Source organism: Barbus barbus, assembly GCF_936440315.1.
Source record: "Barbus barbus genome assembly, chromosome: 46".
Lineage (NCBI taxonomy): Eukaryota > Metazoa > Chordata > Actinopteri > Cypriniformes > Cyprinidae > Barbus > Barbus barbus.
In genome coordinates, this window is record NC_136724.1 from 3,596,074 (window position 1) to 3,619,207 (window position 23,134).

Sequence of the window (23,134 nt, forward strand, 5' to 3'; positions counted from 1 at the left end):
GACTGAATGCTTGCCCGGTGCCACCACAATGCCAGGCCCGTGCTATATGGTTACTAAAGTGTCCGGGATGTTTGCTTACTGGCTCAAGTCACAATTAGGAATTCACTAACAATATACTGGTCCCTAGAAAAGGCTCAAGTCCTTCAGTCCAAGCATATGGAATTTTCTGTCCATTATATAAAGCACCCTTAAACTCATGAGTTCAATTACTTATCAAGAGGTGTGCTATTACTTATCACATTTATTGTGTCATTCATGGTCATGGCACAAACAGTGCAAGACTTACACACCAAAGATTCTTGCCACTAATAAGTGAAACAAGATAAAGAGGAGTTTTTTAGTAGCACATCAACATTCAATTAAAATCAAGATTCAACACCTGGCAGGAAATGTTGGTTTCATGGCTGTGAAGTGAGACACTGAGCAAACATATACCTTTAATTTGATATGATGAAACTCTTGAGAGAAAAATAAACAATTTCATGATTTCTAATCATGTGGAACTCAATAAAAAACAATGTTTAGTTGCATGTTTTAAACATTTTGAATAAGAAATCAGCGCTTCAACGCAACACCTGCCTCCTTCAACAGTTCCACAAATGACTGCAAATAACGATGTGTCTTTGTTGTGTTATGATTGCCCTCTCTAACCTGATGGGGTTTTGAAAAAGGTCCCCTCATCTCCAGCGCTCTGATTTGAGGAATTGGCCGCCTCCAACTGTGTGCTGGCTTGTAAGGCTCATTTGAGCCGAAGCAATAAGAGTCATAATCAGAGCTGGAATAACACCGAATTTGGGGCTGAGATGTGAGGTTAATTTTGCCAGTGCCACTTGAAAGTCAGCAGGCTCCTTCTTAATTAATCTAGCATGACTTCCAGCCTCAGCGAGCAAATCCTCCCAGCCACGTGTCGACAAGCCCCACACACTGGAGAATCAAGCCGGGGCTGGGAGAGGGCACAACAAGGAGGCATGAATTACCACAACTGGACCACTCACATCTGTACTATTCCTGCCATTTTCTCACTAGTCCACTTTGAGTAGAAAAACAAGACTCTATGGGCAATACTAACAGGAATTCAATGGAAAAGTATGTTTAGTACAGCATACAATACTTTTTCAGTTCTATATAATTGTTGTCAGATTACATAACATAACCCTGGTGAGATCTTGAATAAAAGTCAAGGCCGACTGTGAGACATCAAATTTTGTTTATGTCAGATTGTAGAATATTCTGTTAGCGAACTTTGGTCACAACCGACATCATTGACTACATTTTACAACAAACCGAGCCACACTGTGACATCCATACATCACAGTATGAAGAAATCTCTTATAATTTAGAGTGACCACCAGGTAATAATTTTGATAGTATGAACAATGTTAAGAGAACAACTGCAACCGTTTCAATTTCAAATCTCTTATTGGCTCTTCATTACATGGCTGTCAAAAGTCTGACTATGCAAGAAATCTGTTGGAGGCTTGTCACATTTTACAGCAATGATACATAAAAAAAAAACGTCTTTGTTACAGAAGAAATCAAACTGGTTGACTTTTTTCCATTTTTGCCAATTTTACATAAATCGGTTTTCTTGTGCTCCTCTAAATTTTGCCAGAAACAGTCAAAAATCTATGCAACTAGATATATTCAGTATGTGTACATGAGGATTAACAAACAAAAATCCTATAACACTTCCACACACACGTTAACAGTCAATCCCATCAGCCGGCACAGCCAGGCTTGCCAAACAGGTGCGGCATTATAACAATCTGTGAACTGCAACATCTTTGTTGGCCTGAAATGTGATTTAATACTCATGCATAGGCGCGCACACACACAGCCAATCTCTTGCCAAACCAGCCCCTTCAGGAAGAGCAACAGTGTCAATGTCAGAGCTTCATTCTGGTGTCTGTAATGGGCGGGCAGCTTGCTGACACTGCCATGATCACACTGTGCGACGGTGACCTGGAAAGGCATAGAGGACAGCAGAGAGGGAGGGAGACAGGGCCCTTCACAAGACACCGCTGACCTGATTCAACCTCAGGGCCTCAGAGGAGGTCTGAGTGACTAAACAACATTCATTAGGATAAATACCAGCTTGGACATTGCACAGGAAAACACCTGGTAATGATAAGGGAACCCATCTAAGGAGGTTTTGTATCAAAACACAGGGAGATGCCTTGCGGTCAACCACCTATAGGTATTGATAGCTTCTGAGATAGCATCTTTAACATAACGGATGTCACTAATTTGAAGCACTCTTCATTAGCAGCAACCTAATAGAAGACTTGATTCTAATAGAAGCACAGACTAATGTACCTGTTCAGTCTGGTGTTAGCATGGTGCTAAGCTTGTAATTCTAGCTAAATCAAATGTATAAACATACATTGCTTGACCAGTTTAAACCAGCGAAGAACAGCGAAACAGCATAGGCCAGTTTTAGCATTTTTTTTCGACAGGGTTTAACGTTATCATGTTGCTAAGCTAACAACTCTACTAAAATCAAAAGCACAAAGTACAAACTAATATACCCATGAGTCTAATATATTAAGCAAAATGTTGTCTAATTGTTGATTCTGCAGCTATATACAGTATTATAGCTATAGTATTTGGATAACAGCATTCACAACCTGCTTTACTATTTTTAAAACATCTAGTACATGTTAAAAAAAAAAAAAAAAGCGTGGAAAAAACATTCTCAGAGACAGATCTGGTTAAAAAAAATTTAAATAAAGATAACAGTTTATTTTTAATATTTTTTTTACATGTAGTGAGCACATACTATTTGGTATTGTAGTTATTTTGCAGTTCTTTTTATGACTGTCAATATGCATGAGAATACAGGTATGTGCAACACATTAATATCTACTAGCTTCTAGCCAGACAATACACTCCTCTGAACAATAAAGCAAAAATGCATTCATGGGATACTGTTGTGTTTTATTCAAATAGATCGTTATGCAAGCTTTTATCAGATATCAGTAGTAATTCAGATCATATTCTTGTCAGCGCTGCTCCAGGAGTTAATGTGTGGTGAGTGCACCGTCAGTAAAATGAAGATAAATCTCTCCCTTCACTATTGTGTGTCGGGCGTTTCTGTGGTGGGACTCCTGAGAAACAGGCGTGCTTCCACCATGCAGACATGCAACAACTGCCAGGTCTAGCACGAGTGATGGTAATTTAGCTTTTTAGCTCATTTCTGACCTAGAAACATAATTCATTAGTGGATACCAAACAAATAAATCAGAACTCCGAAAACTGACTTCTAAAAGCCATCAAAAGCAGTGACGCAAGCACTAAATCTTCACTCACACTCAGGTTTGACTACATGTGAGAATCAGGTGCTAAATTTGGAATTAGCTGCTCACTGACTAACAGCACATACATCACACTAATGCAGTTCTGTCATCCTCTGCATCCTCTTAATCAGAGCACATCTGTGTTCAGATGGCACGCACGCTTGCCAATAAGGTAAATGCCAGTCCGAGCCATTTGCACTGGACTGGACTTTCGCTTATTCTTTCAAACATACGTTAAACACATCAAGCCTAGTTTCAGAGGATATTTAAGACTTACAGTTGACTTACATGAAACTATTCATTCCCATCGGTTTCATAATTAAACTTTACAAAAGGAAAGAATCAGAACTTTCTTAAAATTGAATTTAAAAAAAAAAAAAAAAAAAAAAAAGTTAGTATAGAATGTTTTCTATTTTAATATATTTTAAAATGTTATTTATTCCAGTGATGGCAAAGCTATTTTAAAAAGTCTCCAGTTTTCCACGTCAAGTGATCCATCAGATCCTTCAAAAAACATTTTAATATGCTGATTCGCTACTCAAGAAACTTTCATGTTTCTTTGATGAATATAAAAAAAGTTCAAAAGAACAGTTTTTTTTTGGAAAAGGGAAATCTTTACTGTCACTTTTGATCAGTTTAATGCATCCTTGCTTAATAAAATGAATGAATGGGGATAAAAAAAAAAACGACCCCAAATTATTGATATGTACAGACTATAGACCCCAAACTATGTAGGTATGTAGAGAACACATAGGGCCCAAAATTGACTCTTCATCTTCATGTTATTATAATGTTATTTTGTGATCATAATGTACTATGTTCTTCCAGACTGAAACGAAAAATCATGTTAGTTCTAGGTCACATTATGAAACAGCAGTGCTGCACATTGAATTAGCATTTCACATATTACAGTGTCACCAAATGTCCTCTTTTGTTTTAATGGGAGCACAATTTGTCGACCTCAGACATAATTTCACAGGTATCTGCTGCAGAAATGGAAAAAGGTTGGCCCAGTGACTCCAACTTTTGTTACAAGCTAATGGAAACATTGCGTTCCATTTTACAGCCGCGGCCACAGTGCATTCAACCTTACTGGTCTCTGAGCGTCCAAGCAGGGAACACAACTAGTTCGCACTCATACTCAATCAGAGCATGAGGTTCAGACCCGTGGGCATTGTCATGCTGTTATAGTACAGTCACAACACATGGGTGACCTTGGGCTAGTTAGCATACAGGCCAGGTTCCATTTAAAGGTCATTTTAGTGGCCACAGCATTGTTATAATGGAAAGTGGCTCCATTCAATCAATCAAATGAGATTCTACACCTTTTATACAGCTCGTGTTTCACTGCACCAACAATTTCCAAAACATTTGTCATCTAATGCAAAAGCAAAGCAGTCAAATGTGTTTTCCTGCAAAATAAATAAATATTAAAACATCAGGGAGGTAAAGTGACACTAGTTGACAAGATAAGGGAATGCACTGACAGTTCAAAGGCATGTTCTGGTAGAAGGATATTTCATCGGCTGTGTGTCAGCAACTAAAGCTTTGAGGAAGCGACTGAATGTAGTGACTGTATTATCCCATGGAAGCAGCTTCCCTGGCTGGATTTCCATTTATGTGCTCTTCTAAAACTGCTTTTTAACCTGAGACATGGCTGCAGAGTCAGTCCTGAAAATGGCAGGCCAGTAGAAATAGTGTTGTCTGGGTGGCGCAACATATGGAGAACTAATGATACAGGTGAAATGTATCTTATTTTGTGTACTGGCAAAAGGCTGGTGTAAGCAAACCAGCCAGTCCTGGCGCCAGGACACTCAACCTGGGGGCGCATGTATAATTCTTAGGGGGGCTACGGGGGGGGGGGGGTATTCTATATAAAACACACCATCAGATTTTAATTGAATGGATTATTATTGCCACTTTCTTTACACACCACATTTAACAAACTTACAAACATCAGTGTGTACTATTTAACAAAAATTATTTTTTGCTAGTAATTAATTTAAATATCTGAAACCAAATTTCTGGCTCAGCGCCAGACAAAGCACGAAAGCACATTTTAATTTATATTTATATTTATTCATTTAGCTGACTCTTTTATCCAAAGCGACTTACAATTGCTATATATGTCAGAGGTCGCACGCCTCTGGAGCAACTAGGGGTTAAGTGTCTTGCTCAGGGACACATTGGTGTCTCACAGTGGATTCGAACTCGGGTCTCTCACACCAAAGGCATGTGTCTTATCCACTGCGCCATCACCACCCCTAATTTGTGAATGTTCTAAATTCGCCGGTGATCGTCCGCATCAAAATCAACGCATTTCGGCTTCTTGAAGGCAGTGCTTAATTAGTAACTTGCGAGGTCCTGGAACAAAGTGGGGTGACTGATCAAATGATCAGAGGAGGGAGAGGTACCGGAGAATTCACGCAATTGGTGGACGTAAACCAATTTAAGTGATTAACAGCTTGCACCAGTTGCTTTTATAGTGTGCACATTGTAGGCTTCTCTAAAAAAAATAATTTCAACATTTATTTAAACATATTTGAGTGTTTAGTGTTTTAGTTTTTGTGTAACCCAGCTCCTGACTGTACAGTCGCAATATTCACGTTTGCGTGGATCATTGCAGGGCAAGCTTCAGAACGTCATAGGGGGTGCCATATTAGGCTCTTAGGTATTAGGTATTAATGCAATGTTTTGCCCACTTTGCATATTCCCAGCAATGCGCAGCATAATCTGGCTATTTGATCTATTTTTATCATATAATTAAATATTTAATTTGAAACTTTTTAAAAATCATCACCTTTTTAATTCAGTTAAATCATACTTATGAGACTTTTTTTTGCTTTTTAATCAAACGTCAACAAATTAAACCATACAAATTAGTTTAGACAAGCATTTAACATGCACTTTATGCCAAGAATATTTTCTGTATTGATGTATAAATATTACTTTGAATAAAATGTATGTTATCAATAATTAAAATAGATTCATTCATTAATAAATTAGAGGCCAAGCTTTCACTCTTATCAGAAAAAATGATCCAGACAGACAGAGACAAAACTCGGCTTTCTCTAATCATATCTACATGCTCTTCAGAAGTTTTAGACATTTTATGGAAAATAAAAGTGTATAAGGTGTATACTAGAGTGAAAGTGTGATATTTCATATCTCACATGGTGTTTAGCTCTCTAAAAAGTGTGGTAATCTCCATTCATTACTTGGTATAGTGAATGATTGTATGTGGAGGGCATCTGGACTCCTCTAAAATCCCAGGTGACCGTGAAATCTTCCAATCATTTCACAGTTATGATAGAGGCTGGGCATCTGCCAAAAAGCTTCCCTACACTTTTCCCGCAACAGCACGCCAGTCACTGAATACAGGATGACAAATTACCCTCCATGCGCCTCAGACGGCGGTGGCCTCCCCATCACAGCCACCTCCAGATGGACCCAATTAAACTATTAGCCAATGAGTGGGGCCTGATGACTCTATTAGGAAACATTTTGGGCTTAAACAAACTGAGTCAATCAAATGCATTGCTCAAAAATACCACCTGCTAATGCCAAGAGAGCATTGCATCAAACTTGCATAAATTGGTTAAGTGTTCTTGTGACATTTTGCAGACTATTTGCGACACTATACAGTGTACTGCATACTACTGTATTTTGAAAATAATATTGCATGTTAAATTATCAAACTGGTAAAAATCATGAAACTAACCTCACATTTTATGGTCCACTTTAGACATTCTGCTAATTATAAGTTACTTTAATGACTGCAAGTGAACATGTAGTTGCAGAGTATTAGTAAACTGTCTGCTTAATATCTGCTAACATTTTATTTTGATGATTCCCAGACATTCAACAGACTTCAAGTAAATCTGTATGTCAATGTATTCTACTAACCCTAATCTAACAGTCTACTAATACTCAGAGTAGTTGACAGTTGCAAATTCATGAGTTAGTTCAAATATAGTGTAGCTGCAAAGTTCATAGAATGTATAAAGTGGACATTTGAAAAAGTGTAACCAAACAGGGCAACTGATTACAGATTGTTTGGTCACTCTAGAAATGGAAGGTCAAGTCTAGAGCATTGTATTGTAGGATACAGTACTCCATGCAGTGTTCTCAAATGTTACACTGCGTATTCTAGCAGTACATCATCAACGTTATTCCATGCACACAGATCAACTCTTGTCTACCGTTTATGAAAGTTCCTAGCATGCAGTATGTGTACTTTAAAGTACATTCCGAACATACCTAGTGGATTTTTAGCGTACAGGTTTGTGCACGCATGGCCTGCATCTGTAGTAGCCTGATCTGCAGGGTTTTCAAGTAGGCAAGAGGGCCCTCTGTGGTGAAGGAGAACAATAATTTAGAGTGAAATACGTGGAGATGGGAATCTGGAGTGGCTCTCTGCGCTCTCCCGGGCCCCATTTATCTGTCATCACCTTAGCTGTCCCATATATTCAGGCACAGAGTCAATGCAATTCACTGACACCATCATTCACTTCAGGGCTCTCTAGTGCCAACTGCCTGTGAGAATCAACCTCAGTAACACGGCTTTAATTTATATGACATGAAAGAAGGGATAAACACCAAACCAAGGCAATAAACTCACTTGATCTATTTGAACTGAAGATAGTGCTGGAAAGGTCTAGAGGCATTTAATATCTCTGCAAACAGTAATTACTAAACAAAAGGTCTTTTGGGGTGAATTATACTACAGGCTATTAAAAGGTCAATGGGATGAGCTATTAACCCCAAATCTGCAGTTACATTTCTGAAACAGGAGAATATACAGCTCTGAGTTCATCACAAGGACCTCCCACTACCAATAAAGTAATAAATGTGAAAATATCTGAAGAGAATAACAATGAGGTATAAAACAATTCTTTTTTGATCAGTAGGTTAACACAGGTCCTGACAGCCATCTTTAAATGTACGGTGGTCTTTGACTCAGTTTAACTGACTGTAACACTAAAAACACATCCACTATTACTACAGACGGTGATACAAAAGTCCAGTAAAGAAGCTTACAGACTTTCCTTATATCTAGAATCATGTTAAACTTGTATAAGCAAGCTGGATAAAAATGGTTAGCTACTTAAAAATTAAAATGTATTATTTAAATCACCCTCATGTTGTTCCAAACTAACATATCTTGCTTTATTTAGGGAAGAACAAGAAATTCTAAAAGCTGACTGTTTTCCACACAATTATAATGACTGGAAACTGAAGCGGTCAAGCTTCAAAATGGACACAAATCCACCATAAAAGTGTTACAAAAATATCCCAAAATATATTAGAAGTCATCTGACTCACAAGCTTCGTGTGATGAACAGGTCAAAATCTGACACTGACTAAAAATTTTGACATCTACTGTAGGCTCTCAGATCTTTCTTTTGGAGAACTTCTCTATTAATCAGCTGATCTGGTCCTCAAAACATGTTTAAATGACTCGTTCAGGAATCAGCTTATTAGAGAAGGAATGTTCTCAGAGAATAAGAAATCAAATCAGGCTGTTCCACAAACTATTACACTTATGACTTCAGAAGTCTTACATAGCACACAAGTTGTATGGGATACGTTGCAATACTTTTATGGTATTTACATCCATTTGGAAGCTTGAAATCTTGACACTTGAAAGTTCCAGTCAACATTTACTTGTAATTTATCGATAAATTATTCATATATCCCTTTTTGTGTCTTCTTTTCCTCCCCACCGCTCCCAAATCACAGAAACACTCATTAGGAAATAATAGAGAACCTGCAATGGGGTCTCCCTGTCCTGACTTTTTTCTGCTCTCTGTGACAATGAGATACAGTGGCACCAATGTAAGAGTCCCTCGACAATGCACCACAGCTGTGCAACTGTCCCACTTTTAGTTGTCACCAATTCCGCCAAGCGCTTTCCCTCCCGCACTACTGGCCCAGCACAAATGTTTTTCTTTTAATGACCCTTTTTTCAATACACAGTTCTTAGAATCAGGTTTTAGACTACTGGAAAGTGTGAGAAATGAGGGGTCAAACTGTACACCAACATGTCAGAACATCTGTTTCCTGGCTTCAAATGCTCTTCCCTTCCAGGTGACTTCACTTTCACGGCAAGGGAATTCCCACCTCTGGAGACTTGCTGAAATGCCTCCAAACCGTAGTGTTGAATTAATAATAAAGCATTTGCTTTGAGTTCTTTTGGAATTGTGTTGGGGCCAAATTACACCTCATCTTGGATTGTTTATCTATCTCAAACTTAAGAACGAAGCAGAATCAACAGCATATGGACCATTTAAATGGAGATTCCAGGTTCGAGAGATAAAGATCTGGCAGTTTATTGGTGGGTTTGTTCTGACACACATTCAGAGCAATGTGAGGGGCGGTTAGAAGGAGATGCCAGAGAAGCAGGGGATGCTTTTGTGATGAGCGTACTACCAGCTTGCAGAGACTGTGTGCTTGACATCTTCAAGCTGAGCAGAGGCAGAGCCGTGCTTCACAGCCCCTTCACAGCAAGGCAGCAGCAACTTGTGCCCACCCCATAATAATCACTGACATTCCCTGCACGCCAGCTTCCCTCCTCTTCTCCTCTGGCTCCCTGAAACTGCCAATTTGCCTTAAACGAGCCAAACTTAATCCCATCACTCCCATCACTGTCTCCACCACTGTCTAAATGGCTGCGGCCACGAGAAGAACAAAAGGAGAGAGGCAACAAACAGCAAGGCCTTAACCTTCTAACTTCCACCCTCTGGATCGCTCCGTCAAATAACAGCACTTCTCGGCCCTCTTTGTTGTCCCAATCCTCCTGTCATTTCCTTGTAATTGTGCTCAATGGAGCTTGAGATCTACTCTCCCGTGTCTCCTCCCTGCTCTAAGCCTTCTCATTTTTCGCTGCCTTGTGCCTAAGAGCGCTGCCTTTCTGTAGAGCCTCAACACAAACAAGTGTATTGCACTTAACCCAAGCAACTCTCCGGCTCAGCAGAGGCCGGCCTTCCCGGCAAGGCCTTGGTTTAATGTGCTATCACCTGTCTCAACAACCTCCTTCCTTTACCTCTCCACCTCCACACTCCATCCATCATCCTGTCCTTTTCTAAACCGGGACAGCCAGTCACCCCAGTGCTTAACCCCTCTTTCCCTCCGTTTCTTTCTGTGCTTTAGGAATCCATCTTTCTCCTGCACCTGCGGAGCGTGTCCTTTCCAACGTAGACCGCTGGTCTTCAGAGGATCGGCTAGGGAAGACCAGGCCCACTGACCCCTGTACGGAAGACGTCACAACTGTACCACTATCCCAGCGTGCTGCCCACCTCTCCGTGACAAGTGTCCCTGTTTCCTCATCCATCACTTTCTTACATTCGTGCTCTCTCATAACCGACCCTAACCGAATGTTACTGCTCCACTTTCCTGGCTCTCCTGATAAAGCCTCACCACACGTCCTATTTCGTGGCTCACTCTTTTGCAATTTCTCCTCCTGTGCCACCTGAAGAGCTTGATGAAGGTACTCCACCCTTCCTAACCCCCTGCCAGAGCTTATATGCGCTATGTCATAGCTGCCAGAGCTGCACCGACAGTAAGAGCTGCACATTACTGAGGGCTGATGGGATGCTGACATTAAGACAATAGGACCGTTTTCAGAGGCTCAATTAAATCGCTGGTGACAGCATGCATTTGAGGGCATATCTGCTGCGCGCCACTTGACTCTATTCATTAGTACAAGATGGTACCAAGCAAGTCTTGTTTTATATGTGTATATTTATAGCTAAATAACCAGCTGGTGAACAGAATCCTGTGAAGATGCTTTGGGCATTGTGATCTTGTCAAATAGAGTCGGAGACACAAAGAGATGACAAGTGCTTGGGGACTTTGTATGTTGTTTCAGAAGGAGACAAAAATAACAGAACACTACTATGGGGGATTTCAAATGTTGAAATGCGATCCAGTCTGCATTCGGCGCTGGAAGAAAGAGTTGTTGCGCTTTAGCTTGAAGTGGTATGTTTAGTCACGGGAAGACATCTAGCCCTTATGAGCAACAATTGTAGTAATGCGCGCCAACTATAATGACTATCAAATTAAGTTGAAATGGATGTTTTTTTTCTCTAAAGTGTTGGCGCTCAGGGCCAGTCGATAAAAGAGTGAGTGTGAAAAAAAAAAAAAAAGGTGCTCCCTCTAAAGAGCTGTGTGATAAGTGGTGAGAGGCCCTTGGCAAGGGTGGAGGGTCGCATTGATTTAGCTTGAGCATTGCAGAGCAATTCAGCTGACTCACTTCACTGGAGGTTAACGAAAGAAGAGATGTGAGGGATGTGTACAATTAGAGCCTCGGTAAATGGCCTGCCAATTGTCAGACTAATTAAAAATGGCTAATTATAATGCGTGTTACTTCAAATGATCACTCAGCTATAAAGTCGTGGCTGTCAGGTGTAAACAAGGCGTGTGACTGCAGTGGGGAGAAAATCAATGGACATCTGTTCATTTATCTCAGGCAGGAGACTAAATTGAAAAATGGATTGCCACAAATCTGCATTGTGATAAAGGTGCAATACATCGCAACACCTGCTTAGGAGGCGATAATGGGCATTTTGACGGCTGGCCGCTAGCCCCCGTGGATTGCCAATAAAGGATCAAATTGCAATCTTTCGCTGGCCCATGGACTGAGAGCTGGAGGAATTTGTAGGTATAGGCAAGGCGGGCCAGACAGGATGTCTTCAATCATGGAGTAAAATTCTTCTGTGTAGTGAACAGGGTGTTCATTATGGAACTCTAATAAGTGAAAATTAGACAATAAATCTATTCCACTGGCTCCTCGGCTCTGGAGTCCTCAACCTAATGATATTGCGTTTCAGCCTTTTAACAATGGGCCAGTCCATATGTCCCCTGATAGTTTCCTGAAGATTGCTTTGAATTCAGACCACACCGATAGTCAGCAGAGGACTGATCGGTGATCTCCAAATGATCCGCTTCGGAGCACTCCATGATTGGATGGCTAAAAATGACAACATAAGAAGCCCATTTCTTTAAGTATGAATGGTCCTTTTGTGGTTATGGCCGTTCACCTTCAGACTTTACATACATACATACATACATACATACATACATACATACATACATACATACATACATACATACATACATACATACATACATACATACATACATACATACATACATACATACATACATACATACATACATACATACATACATACATACATACATACATACATACATACATACATACATACATACATACATACATACATACATACATACATACATACATACATACATACATACATACATACATACATACATACATACATACATACATACATACATACATACATACATACATACATACATACATACATACATACATACATACATACATACATACATACATACATACATACATACATACATACATACATACATACATACATACATACATACATACATACATACATACATACATACATACATACATACATACATACATACATACATACATACATACATACATACATACATACATACATACATACATACATACATACATACATACATACATACATACATACATACATACATACATACATACATACATACATACATACATACATACATACATACATACATACATACATACATACATACATACATACATACATACATACATACATACATACATACATACATACATACATACATACATACATACATACATACATACATACATACATACATACATACATACATACATACATACATACATACATACATACATACATACATACATACATACATACATACATACATACATACATACATACATACATACATACATACATACATACATACATACATACATACATACATACATACATACATACATACATACATACATACATACATACATACATACATACATACATACATACATACATACATACATACATACATACATACATACATACATACATACATACATACATACATACATACATACTCAAAGCTAACAATTAAAATACAAAAGATGATAGACAAATGACTACAATGGGGCTCAATGTCCTCCCAAAGATCCTTGGATGGTATGTTCTTCCAAAAAACATGGCAAACAAATCAGAACATTCCAAACCACCTGTAGTACTAAAACAAATTGTTGTACAGAGTTCTTTACTGCCCCAAAGTTCTACAATTTCATATTTGACCAAAGGATCACAGGTGGGTGCAGTTTCTTGGGACAATTAAAGGGGAAGTGGTGTGTGGCCAAGTATGGTGACCCATACCCGGAATTTGTGCTCTGCATTGAACCCATCCAAGTGCACATACACCCGGAGCAGTGGGCAGCAGTTGGGGGTTTGGTGCCTAGCTCAAGGGTCTCACCTCAGTCGTGGTATTGAGGGTGGAGAGTGTGTTGGTTATTCACTCCCCCACCTGCAATCCCTGCCGGACCTGAGACTCGAACCCACGACCAAGTCCAACTCTCTATCAATTAGGCCATGACTACCCCTAAAAGGAATAAACCAATCAAAAAGACAGAGCTGTTGTAAATTTGCACATTTCATATTCTCAGTAAGTACCCTCAAACCAAGATTTCTCATTTCCCACTATTTCTCAGTAATCCTGACCTCCGGGCCTGTGTGGTATTGCGGTGTCAGAGGAAGAGAGCCACGAAGATCCAGGAAGAGAGAGAGAAGCAAGAGCGTGGAATTATAGTGAGAGCGATTAGCCCTGCGTGTGTAATAGATCATGACCCACACACCAGAGCAGAATCCATCTTCTGTAGGGATCAACCTAACACCTTCGCTCTGCCCACCTCTCTGAAACACAAAAGCACTATCCATTTCCTAGAAATTTCACAGTTTTATAATTTCTGATGTTATTCAGTCAGTTATGTTACTTCCACAAAATTGTGACATTTTTGCAATAACTTTAGCAATTTTTTGTAAAGTAAATTAACAAAATTGTTCATGCCCCCTTTCCTGCACATAAAATGTCCTACTATCTGAACAATTCAAACATTAAGTACAACCTTGACAAGTCTGCAGTCGGTCCAGCCCATCTGTGCGTCTTTAAATTATCTTCATTTAAGGGCTTTTTCCATTTAAGCAAATATTAATAGATGCAATTAAGTTAAATTCATCCGATTAATTTAAATCATTAATTAGGTCTAAAATTAAATTTTATTGATTCGTCTGTAAATAAAAAAAAAAAATAAATAAAAAAAAGACACTGTCCTAACCAGTCAAAACACTTAGAAATAACTAAATTAACGCATCTTTAGTTCAAAATCCAAATTAGAGCATATGTTTAAAATGCTTGTTTACAAACTCAGATTCAGAAGGCTTTTTCTATTGAGTTCAGAATAATAGCTTCTTGCTTAATGCACAGCCTGGTTAGTACATGTTGAGAAAGATGACAGGAAATGTCAAGGACAGGGGAAGAAATGGGGTTGTACTGCACCAAATATCAACCTTATTTTTTTTTTAAATGTAAGAGTGTGTGCAGCCATTTGTAACTTGAATGTGTGAGGCTTCCATGTAATTTACTTGCAGTGATTTTAGCTGAACAAAAACAGTCAATTTTTCTGCCTGAATTTAGTATTCTTTATATCGTTTCAATCCATTTTATTGTAAACAAACACACTGGTTTACTGCCAGTAATTTAACCATTTACTGCACTTTGATATTCTTCTAGATATTTACCAGTAGTGCAGTAGTGGCTAATAAATCCTAAGTCTCACATTCACAGAACATAGCTTCCACATTGCAAAATATGGTGGATACATGTCTGGATTTGTATGCTAACCGCTAGGCTGCAGCTCTTCCATTTGAAAATTAACCAAACAATGAATGTCCTCATTTTTTAAAACATGCCATACAGTTCAACCTGAGTGAAATAAGTGAAACTGCTAAGCAAGCAGAAAGCGGAAAACGAATATTTATGTAGTCGCTAATCGTCCAGATTCGGGCTGTTGATAAGAAGCAGCAATACAAAGCTTGAATTGCTATCAGTGTGATCCAGCCACAGGAGTGAATTGTGTTCCTGTCAGAAGTTCTTCTCCGAGACACTCGCACAAACAAGCTGACACAGATTAGCGACATTATAAGCTCCATCTGGCAGCAAGCCCCGTCTCCCATTTTGCTCGCTGTCTCGCTCACCCTCTGATGCTCTGTAACCATTCATCCTTTGCTAAGCCCAGATAGGTATATGGATGCAAGCCGACGGGTGGACGGCCCTGTCTGGGTTCTGCTGCTTTGCGGCAGCTTGGTCCATACACTCTCAATGGCGAGCCGTGTATTACATGCGACCCGCTTCTCAAATCCAGTGTGGGCAACATACCAGCGCCTCAAATTCAATAAAGAATCATGAGAAAGAAGTAATTTCATCACTGCTGGCCACCGTTTGATTTACTATTGCCCATAACTAGATGACCCACCATTTACAACCACCCTCTTGCTAACATACACACAGTACTGCTCAGAACACGCTCTTGACTTTCACTCAAAATTTACTCAGTTAAGTACATATTACAGAGCGGAAAGTTAAGTGCTACCTTGCTGTACAAAGTGCTCCACACAGCAGTCTCTCTCATGCTTTCTCTTTATCGGCCTTCCAATAGTTTTTTAACTCAAGCTGAGAGTGGCAGGCAGGAAGAATTGCAGGAACAGGTGACAACAAGATAATAGCTTCCATTGCAGAGAGTTCATCACACTGCCCTGTCTCGATTTTGCAGGAGCGCGTGCGTTTGGTGAGTTTTATAGAGAAACAGAGTATGTGTATCTCATTGCGTGAGTATGAGTAAGAGAAACTCCATGGCTCAGTTCCAAAAACCAAGTAATCCGGCTAAAGTAAACTGCATTTAAAGGCATCATAGGCATGTGCCTGATGCAAAGGCCATTCCAAAAGGATATTTTGGTTTATTTTTGTACACTACACTGTCTTGAAGAAAAATCTAAGCACTGTTTTTTTTAAAAGAACCACTGCTCTAAGATCCAAAATCTAAGGTAGCAATGCATATCTATCTTAAATAAAAGATACATAAATGAAGTAAATGAAAATGTTCCCACACCTTTTGATTAATGAACTTTCATGAATTGTCCATGACTGATACATTAATCATGAACTACTGGAAAAGAGGTTTTAAAAATAATTTTAGAGAGACTGTATTCACAAAGATTTGTAGCTGAGGAATATTTTAGAGCTGAGCGTAACTTAAAAATTGTATAGTCCCCAGAATTTTCTATTTCCTTTTGCAGGCCCAGAAAGCCATTTTAAAATTGTGTATAGGCCTTTAGTTTTTCCATGACTGTGCGATCTACTGTAGGTTGGCCATCTGTCCGCTTTTAGGTCAAAGAGTCCATTTTTGAAATACCATATTTGTTTACCAGTACAGACTTGAGCAAGACACTCATTTATAGATCACTATTTTATACCTTATACAATAGTATTTAATAAATAACTAAATAAAAACTGTTAACATTAAGTGAAGTACATTTAGACAATATTGTTAGCATGGACTGTTCTGCTCCGTTTTGTTATTCGCTGCATATCTGATTAACACAATGGTGTTTCGTTCCTGAATTATTTAAGCATTTTTTTATGAATTGTGTGAGTCAATCATTCAATAAGCCACCATAAAGACAGTTGCTAAAGTCAACACTGCATACTCGTATATTACTCTTACTATTTTTAGCATATCATACTAGGGCAGAAATAGCAAAAGTAGGATTCTGAAATCAGCAGTTCACTTGCTTCATTTCTGAATGAATCAGCCGTTTTGAATCAATCAATCAATCAATCAATTACTAAAAAAAAAAAAAGTTTCATATTTAAAATGTTCAAGTTATTTTATAGTTCTATGTTCCTTATTTATTTAACACAATCCCTGTATAAATAAATCTAATGTGAATGCTGCATTCATATATGAATTTTTAATGCCTATTCTACTTACTGTGTTTTTAGCTTAGCAACATGCTAATTCCAAACTCTACTGACATCAAATGCTGAGTAGGAAAACAGAGGTACAGTCGGTGTCAAAAATTCCAAAACTTTCACTTATAAGACTCCACTAAATTTAAGATGCTGTGTAAGCAGACAGTATATACAGTAGCAAGACAGCTCGCTAGGTTTCGGAACAGAGCCTGTGTGTGTGTGTAGTGTCATGCACTGATGTGTGTGTGCATGTGGGCGACACATTCAAGACTCTTCTTGTTCTGACGGTCCATTCAAATTAAAATGAACCTCTATCACAATAGCAAGAATAGGACAATGACCCTCTTTCAGCTGTGGGCAGAGAGTAGGATTATCAGCCTTACATATGGACACGACCGCAAACATTATCAGTGCTTTCCTGTCTCTCTCTCGCTCGCATATACACACATACAAGCAAAATAAGTGTTATGATGTATTCTTTTCACCTGCACTTGAAAGAGCACTCATTTTGCTTTGCCAAGAATATTTTAATGATAGAACAGCCATTGAATTTTCTTGAAAGGTGGTCAGACAGAGATGATATGACTCGTTGTGTGTGTGTGTGTGTGTGTGTGTGTACACGTGTGACATGGAGCAGGAAAACTTAAAAAAAATTAAAACATTTTAAGATGACTTTTTACATTTAAAACACACTGTATGTAGGGCATGTCCTTTAAAAAGATTATAAAGAAAAAAATTATGTGTCTCATTCATTAATAATTGCATTATATGCACAGAAGAACTTGTCATTTCTCATGACATAGCCATTTCATTTAAAAATGTATTAGGTGTTTATGTATAAAATGTCCTTGAGAAAGTTTAGAAAGAAAATAATGGGTCTCATGTACTAATAATTGCGTGGATTATTCATATTCGTACATACAGAAGAATTTAGCAGTTCTCACATAGGATTAAATTTACTTTAAATGAAATACAGTATCTATGTATAAAATGTTTACATGTTTTAAAGGCAACACATGTGGTTTCAATTGTTCCTATATTTTTTCATAAATAAAAAAACATTTAATTGAATTTGAATTATTATTTTTTTGTGAAAATGTACATACACAGATTTCACACACAAATTTGGTTCGTAAATTACATTTCCCTCTTGTATGAATTTATAAATTAATTGCTTTAATTATCATAATAAACAAGAGATCCTTGACAAGTGAGGTTAAAAAAGACATTTACCTGAGAAAGTGATAATTGAGACAATCTACAGGTTTTTTTTTTTCTACAGGAGGTATTGTTCGTCACTTTTTCTGCTTCACCTAATTTACTGCAAGTGATTGCATAGTTTTGTGCACGCTTGGTTATTACCGAAACCAAAAAAAACCTGCAATATCTAAACATCCTCTGTGTCCTATAAGCCTGATATCACACGTCGCCCGGGGTCCGGCGTATCCTTCAACCTCCATCAGCTGACCAGACACGGCTTTGGAGGAGACCAGGTAGTTTAACCACAGAAAGCACACAAAAGAGAAAGCGTTGCTCTCTAGTACAAAAAACCTGTCCTTTCTGACTCCTGGCAGCCGGTACGCAAACAACGAGAGAGCAAATCTCACCCTGAGAGAGTGTCAGAGCTCACTCTGTGTGAAAACCAAATACACTCTGGGCTATCACACGAAATAGATGAGCAATTCGAACATACAGTGTTTGAATACAAATACGGACCTGCCCAGAAACAAACAGGCCTAACACACAATAACGAAAGAAAGAAGAGAAAAAAAAATTATTCACGAAACAGACAGAACGACAGAGTGTAAGAATTAGATTAGACAAAGCTAATGCACACCAAGGTTTTTTAAACACCTTTTAAAGGATTTGCAAGATAAGCCGTGGCCGCACGTGGCCCCTAAATGATGTTGAAATCGATGGATGAAGGCAGCTTTACTGAAGGCTACGAGGAACGGAAATGTTATTTAAAGACGGCAGCGTGTGGAATGATGAATATGACAGCGTCATATATTTTCACTGCTGCCAAAGACAAAGCAAATCTCTCATATCGCATTCACTCACGCCTGTCACAATAATCATATCTAAATAATACCACAACCAGGACAGGCACAAGCAGGGATGCGGTCGGCATGGTTAAGTGCTAAATAAGCGTTTTATGGGGAATGTTGTTACTGAGATTCATGGATTACTGCTCTCACGTGAGGGTCACGAGGAATAAAACAACGTCTAGCATGACAGTGTAAATCCACATGAATCTATATTTTGAACATATTTATGTCATCCAGAGTTCTTTTTATACTGGAATCATCATCTAAATCTGTAAAATGATTTAAGCATATCCAGACAAGCCTAATATTAGATATTCTAAACCAGTGTTTCTGTATTGGCGGGTCACAAAACCAAAAACCCGTCGCAGGCCTTAGTAGCGAATCTCAAGGAATAAACAAGGATAATTCCAAATTAAAGTGCTACTAACCATAGAATGCTAAAAACAAAATAAGTAGGCTTATTAATGTGTTTACAGTGTCAAGAAAATGCTTCCCATATCTTCTGCTGTTGACATCAGAAGCTGTGCATCAAACCAAAGTCTACATTATTTTTGGAGCAAAGTCATCTGTCACTGGGTTGCAGCTATCCAAATAAGGCAGATGCCAACATGACATGCTCCCGTCCTCAAAAACCACTGAGAAAAACACAAAAAGCAAAACAAAACAGTTTCATTAAATTAAGTTCACTTGCAGTATGGTTTGTGTAGAACGCAATGTATTTTGTGCAGTCGTTGAAAACATTAAGCCATTCAAAAGTCACGTTTAGGAACAAAATGTGTCATTTTCTATTTTTATGGTGTCATGTTTGCCATATTTAATGCCATATTTTGCATTTAAAAAACAGTAAATAAGGACTTTTTTATACGATAAGCCATTTTGTACGACCTACTGTGTTAGGTCGTCATGCGCAATGTAGCAAAATGATAATAAAAATACATTTAAAAAAATAATGTGCATGCATAATAACAATAAAAGTTTTAGCATTAGATTTAGTATTATTATTGCAAAGCTACTGATTTCACAGTATTAGAAGTCTTCGTGTCAGTAGTTCTCGCTCGTGGGCATTGTTAATTGATTTGTGGCCCACATAGCAGTGCGGTGCTCGTTTTCCAGGCAGGAGGTATTTATGGAGATGTGCTTGTGCTGTCAGCTCTCATAGCCTGTAATATTATTACTCTGATCATCTGATAACTGCTCGCAGCACAATCACAAGTGGGCAGGCAGATCAGATGAGTGCGCTAGCAGCGTATGCCAGAAACATGTTTATGTACTTTTGAGGGCAGGACCTAAAATATCTATATTTCCCTTTAATGTGAAGGACGCAAGTAGAATTAACACATTGAACTATACAGTGATGAAATAAAGCATGTGATGCATGAATTATTAAATAAAAAAAGGGATGTTTCTTTTCACCACAAAATGAATGAAATTATTCCCTAATTTTCAAAATCGAAGCTACACATCTACGATATCGGTAAATATTGTATTATATTTCATTTTATTCTAATATATAATTTGACGCACTACCATGCAAATGTTTAGGGTCAATAAGATGTTGTATTATTTAAAAGATCTCTCTTTTTGTATTTTCAGCATCATAACTCCAGTCTTCAGTGTCACATGATCCTTCAGAAATCATTCTAATATTCTGATTTGCTGCTCAAGAAACATTTATTATTAACAATATTAAAACAGATGTTGTGCTGCAGATGTTTCATGAATAAAAAGTGCAAAAGAAACAAATTGTGTGCAATAGCATGTCACTTTATCAATTTAAGGCATCCTTGCTTAATAAAAAAAGTATTATTATTATAATTTTTTTTCAAAGACAAAACTTTCTTACCCCAAAGTTCTGAACAATAATGTATATAAAGATAAACATAAATCACATATGGTGATTTGAATATAATATCACAGCCTGGATGGATAAAAATGCACATTTAAATGTTAAATCTCATTTCAAACAATATAAACCAAATTTCATTCAATGTAATATTATCTTATTAAGAATAAAATGACCTAAATGACGGTGTTGGCCACATAGCATCTACCAGTATTGTTGTACAATGATTTTTAAATAACGAAGCTCCAGATTGTTCTTCTTGTCCCGTGAATGTTACTGACACGGTCTCACCTCAATTAGACGGTTATCTCAGCAGCCCATGTGTGGTATTGAGACATTTTCGCATATTTTTTTTTTTATTCTCACTCGGTGAACTTTCAGCAGAAATTCAAGAGGCAAGTCTCAAAAGCCAAGAGGGCCTATTAAGAGATAATTACTAATTATGCTAATTTGTAAAGTTGTGCTATTTCTTTCTTTCGGTCATTTTATCGACAGTCCCTCTGGAGGAAGCCGAAACCGTTCAGAGTTAATATCTTTTTTTTTCTCCTCTCCCCAGCCAAACGCACTGTGGAGGACGCCGTGTCCTAAACCACGGAATATTTCACGCTTAATCAGGGAAGTGTCGGTGAATTGAAACGCTGCCGTCACACAAGTCTCTGGTTGCCGCTGGTGACGACCTTCATTAACTTCTTAAATGCTAGCGGTGTTATACCGGTGTTCACCAAAAAATTCCTTATCACCAGTGCGCACAAAGAGGAGAGTGATGAAGCAGAGCTCGAGACAAAAATTGTGTTTACATCTGATTAAATGCGTTTCCTTTTCCGGTACAACCGATTTGGGGTGTCTGGATTATGCCTGAGCTAAATCTTCATCCTCAATCCAATCGTACCTATTTATTTTGTATATAATAAAATTATAAAGGCTGTGTAAATGTGTTTTTATTAACTGCTCTATACAGTTTCATTAAAGACACCTCACATTGCTTCAATCAGAAACACAATATAAAATCAGATGAAATAAGACAAATAATGAACAAAATAACAGCCAGAAAGGCTGCATAACTACTTTCTAAACTGGCCTATGGGGAATATGTGCCGCATTCGAGACCTGTTTGTGGCTCTGCAGGCCTGTGCCCTCTGACCGCATCGCCACAACCGCTCGACCTTCTGGAGCTCGAGATGTGTGTGGCAATTACTTCACCGATTTGACAACACGTCTGTCAACATCCACACACACTGTTAGACATACCAAAAAGTAGAAGTAGATACATTCATACACAACATGATACCAACGCAAGGCTGTAACATCTTAACCATTTAAATGAACCACAAAAAAGAATAAATACAGCATTTCAGCTTTCAAATACCCTGTTACAGAAATCACACTATATTCAAAACCAAAGAACACTTTTGCATGCTTTTAAAGAGTATTTATATAAAAACAATACACTTTAAACAAATATACTTAAGTGTGAACTGTTTTCTGACACTTGATTTTATATTAGTTGCAATTAAATTTAAATGCATTATAGTTTAAATTCATATTAAAAGCAATTAATATTGCTTTTAATATGACACAATTTCAGAACAACTTGTATTGTCTTTGAAATATGCTTAAAGTCTATTCATATTTTAATTAATTTAATTCATAATACAAACATATATGATGTGGTGTATATATAGCATAAGTTGTATTTCACACACACACACACACACACACAACTCATTTTTCCTGATGAATTAGCAAATTAGTATATTTGAAATTTTTAAATTATTAACTCTATATGTAATAACGAATAACACACTACAGTTCAAGTATTTTACATGTGCTTTATTAGGTTAATCAACATATCAAATAAGTGCACTTCTTTAAAGCATCACAAAAGGATTTACAATATTTCAAAAGTGCACTCAAATGTCTTAAGAAACATAAATAAGTGTACTTAAGTACACCTAAGTGTCCTTTTATTTCATTAAAATTCCACTATCTGCAAGTCATTTTTTTAACATATACTTTTAAGATCT

General features: G+C 37.9%; 1 protein-coding gene across 1 annotated transcript in view; it reads right to left on the bottom strand.

Annotated features, from left to right (window-relative positions):
• Positions 1 to 23,134, bottom strand: part of LOC306865006 (double-stranded RNA-specific editase B2-like) — a gene marked incomplete at its 5' end in the record, with an annotated part of 166,814 nt that overhangs the window by 128,746 nt on the left and 14,934 nt on the right. The window contains 3 exons of the mRNA XM_079409336.1: positions 9,847 to 9,967; positions 10,342 to 10,545; positions 10,595 to 10,892. Of these exons, the coding sequence (XP_079265462.1) occupies positions 9,847 to 9,967; positions 10,342 to 10,545; positions 10,595 to 10,892 (623 nt within the window). The remainder of the gene's footprint in view (positions 1 to 9,846; positions 9,968 to 10,341; positions 10,546 to 10,594; positions 10,893 to 23,134) is intronic.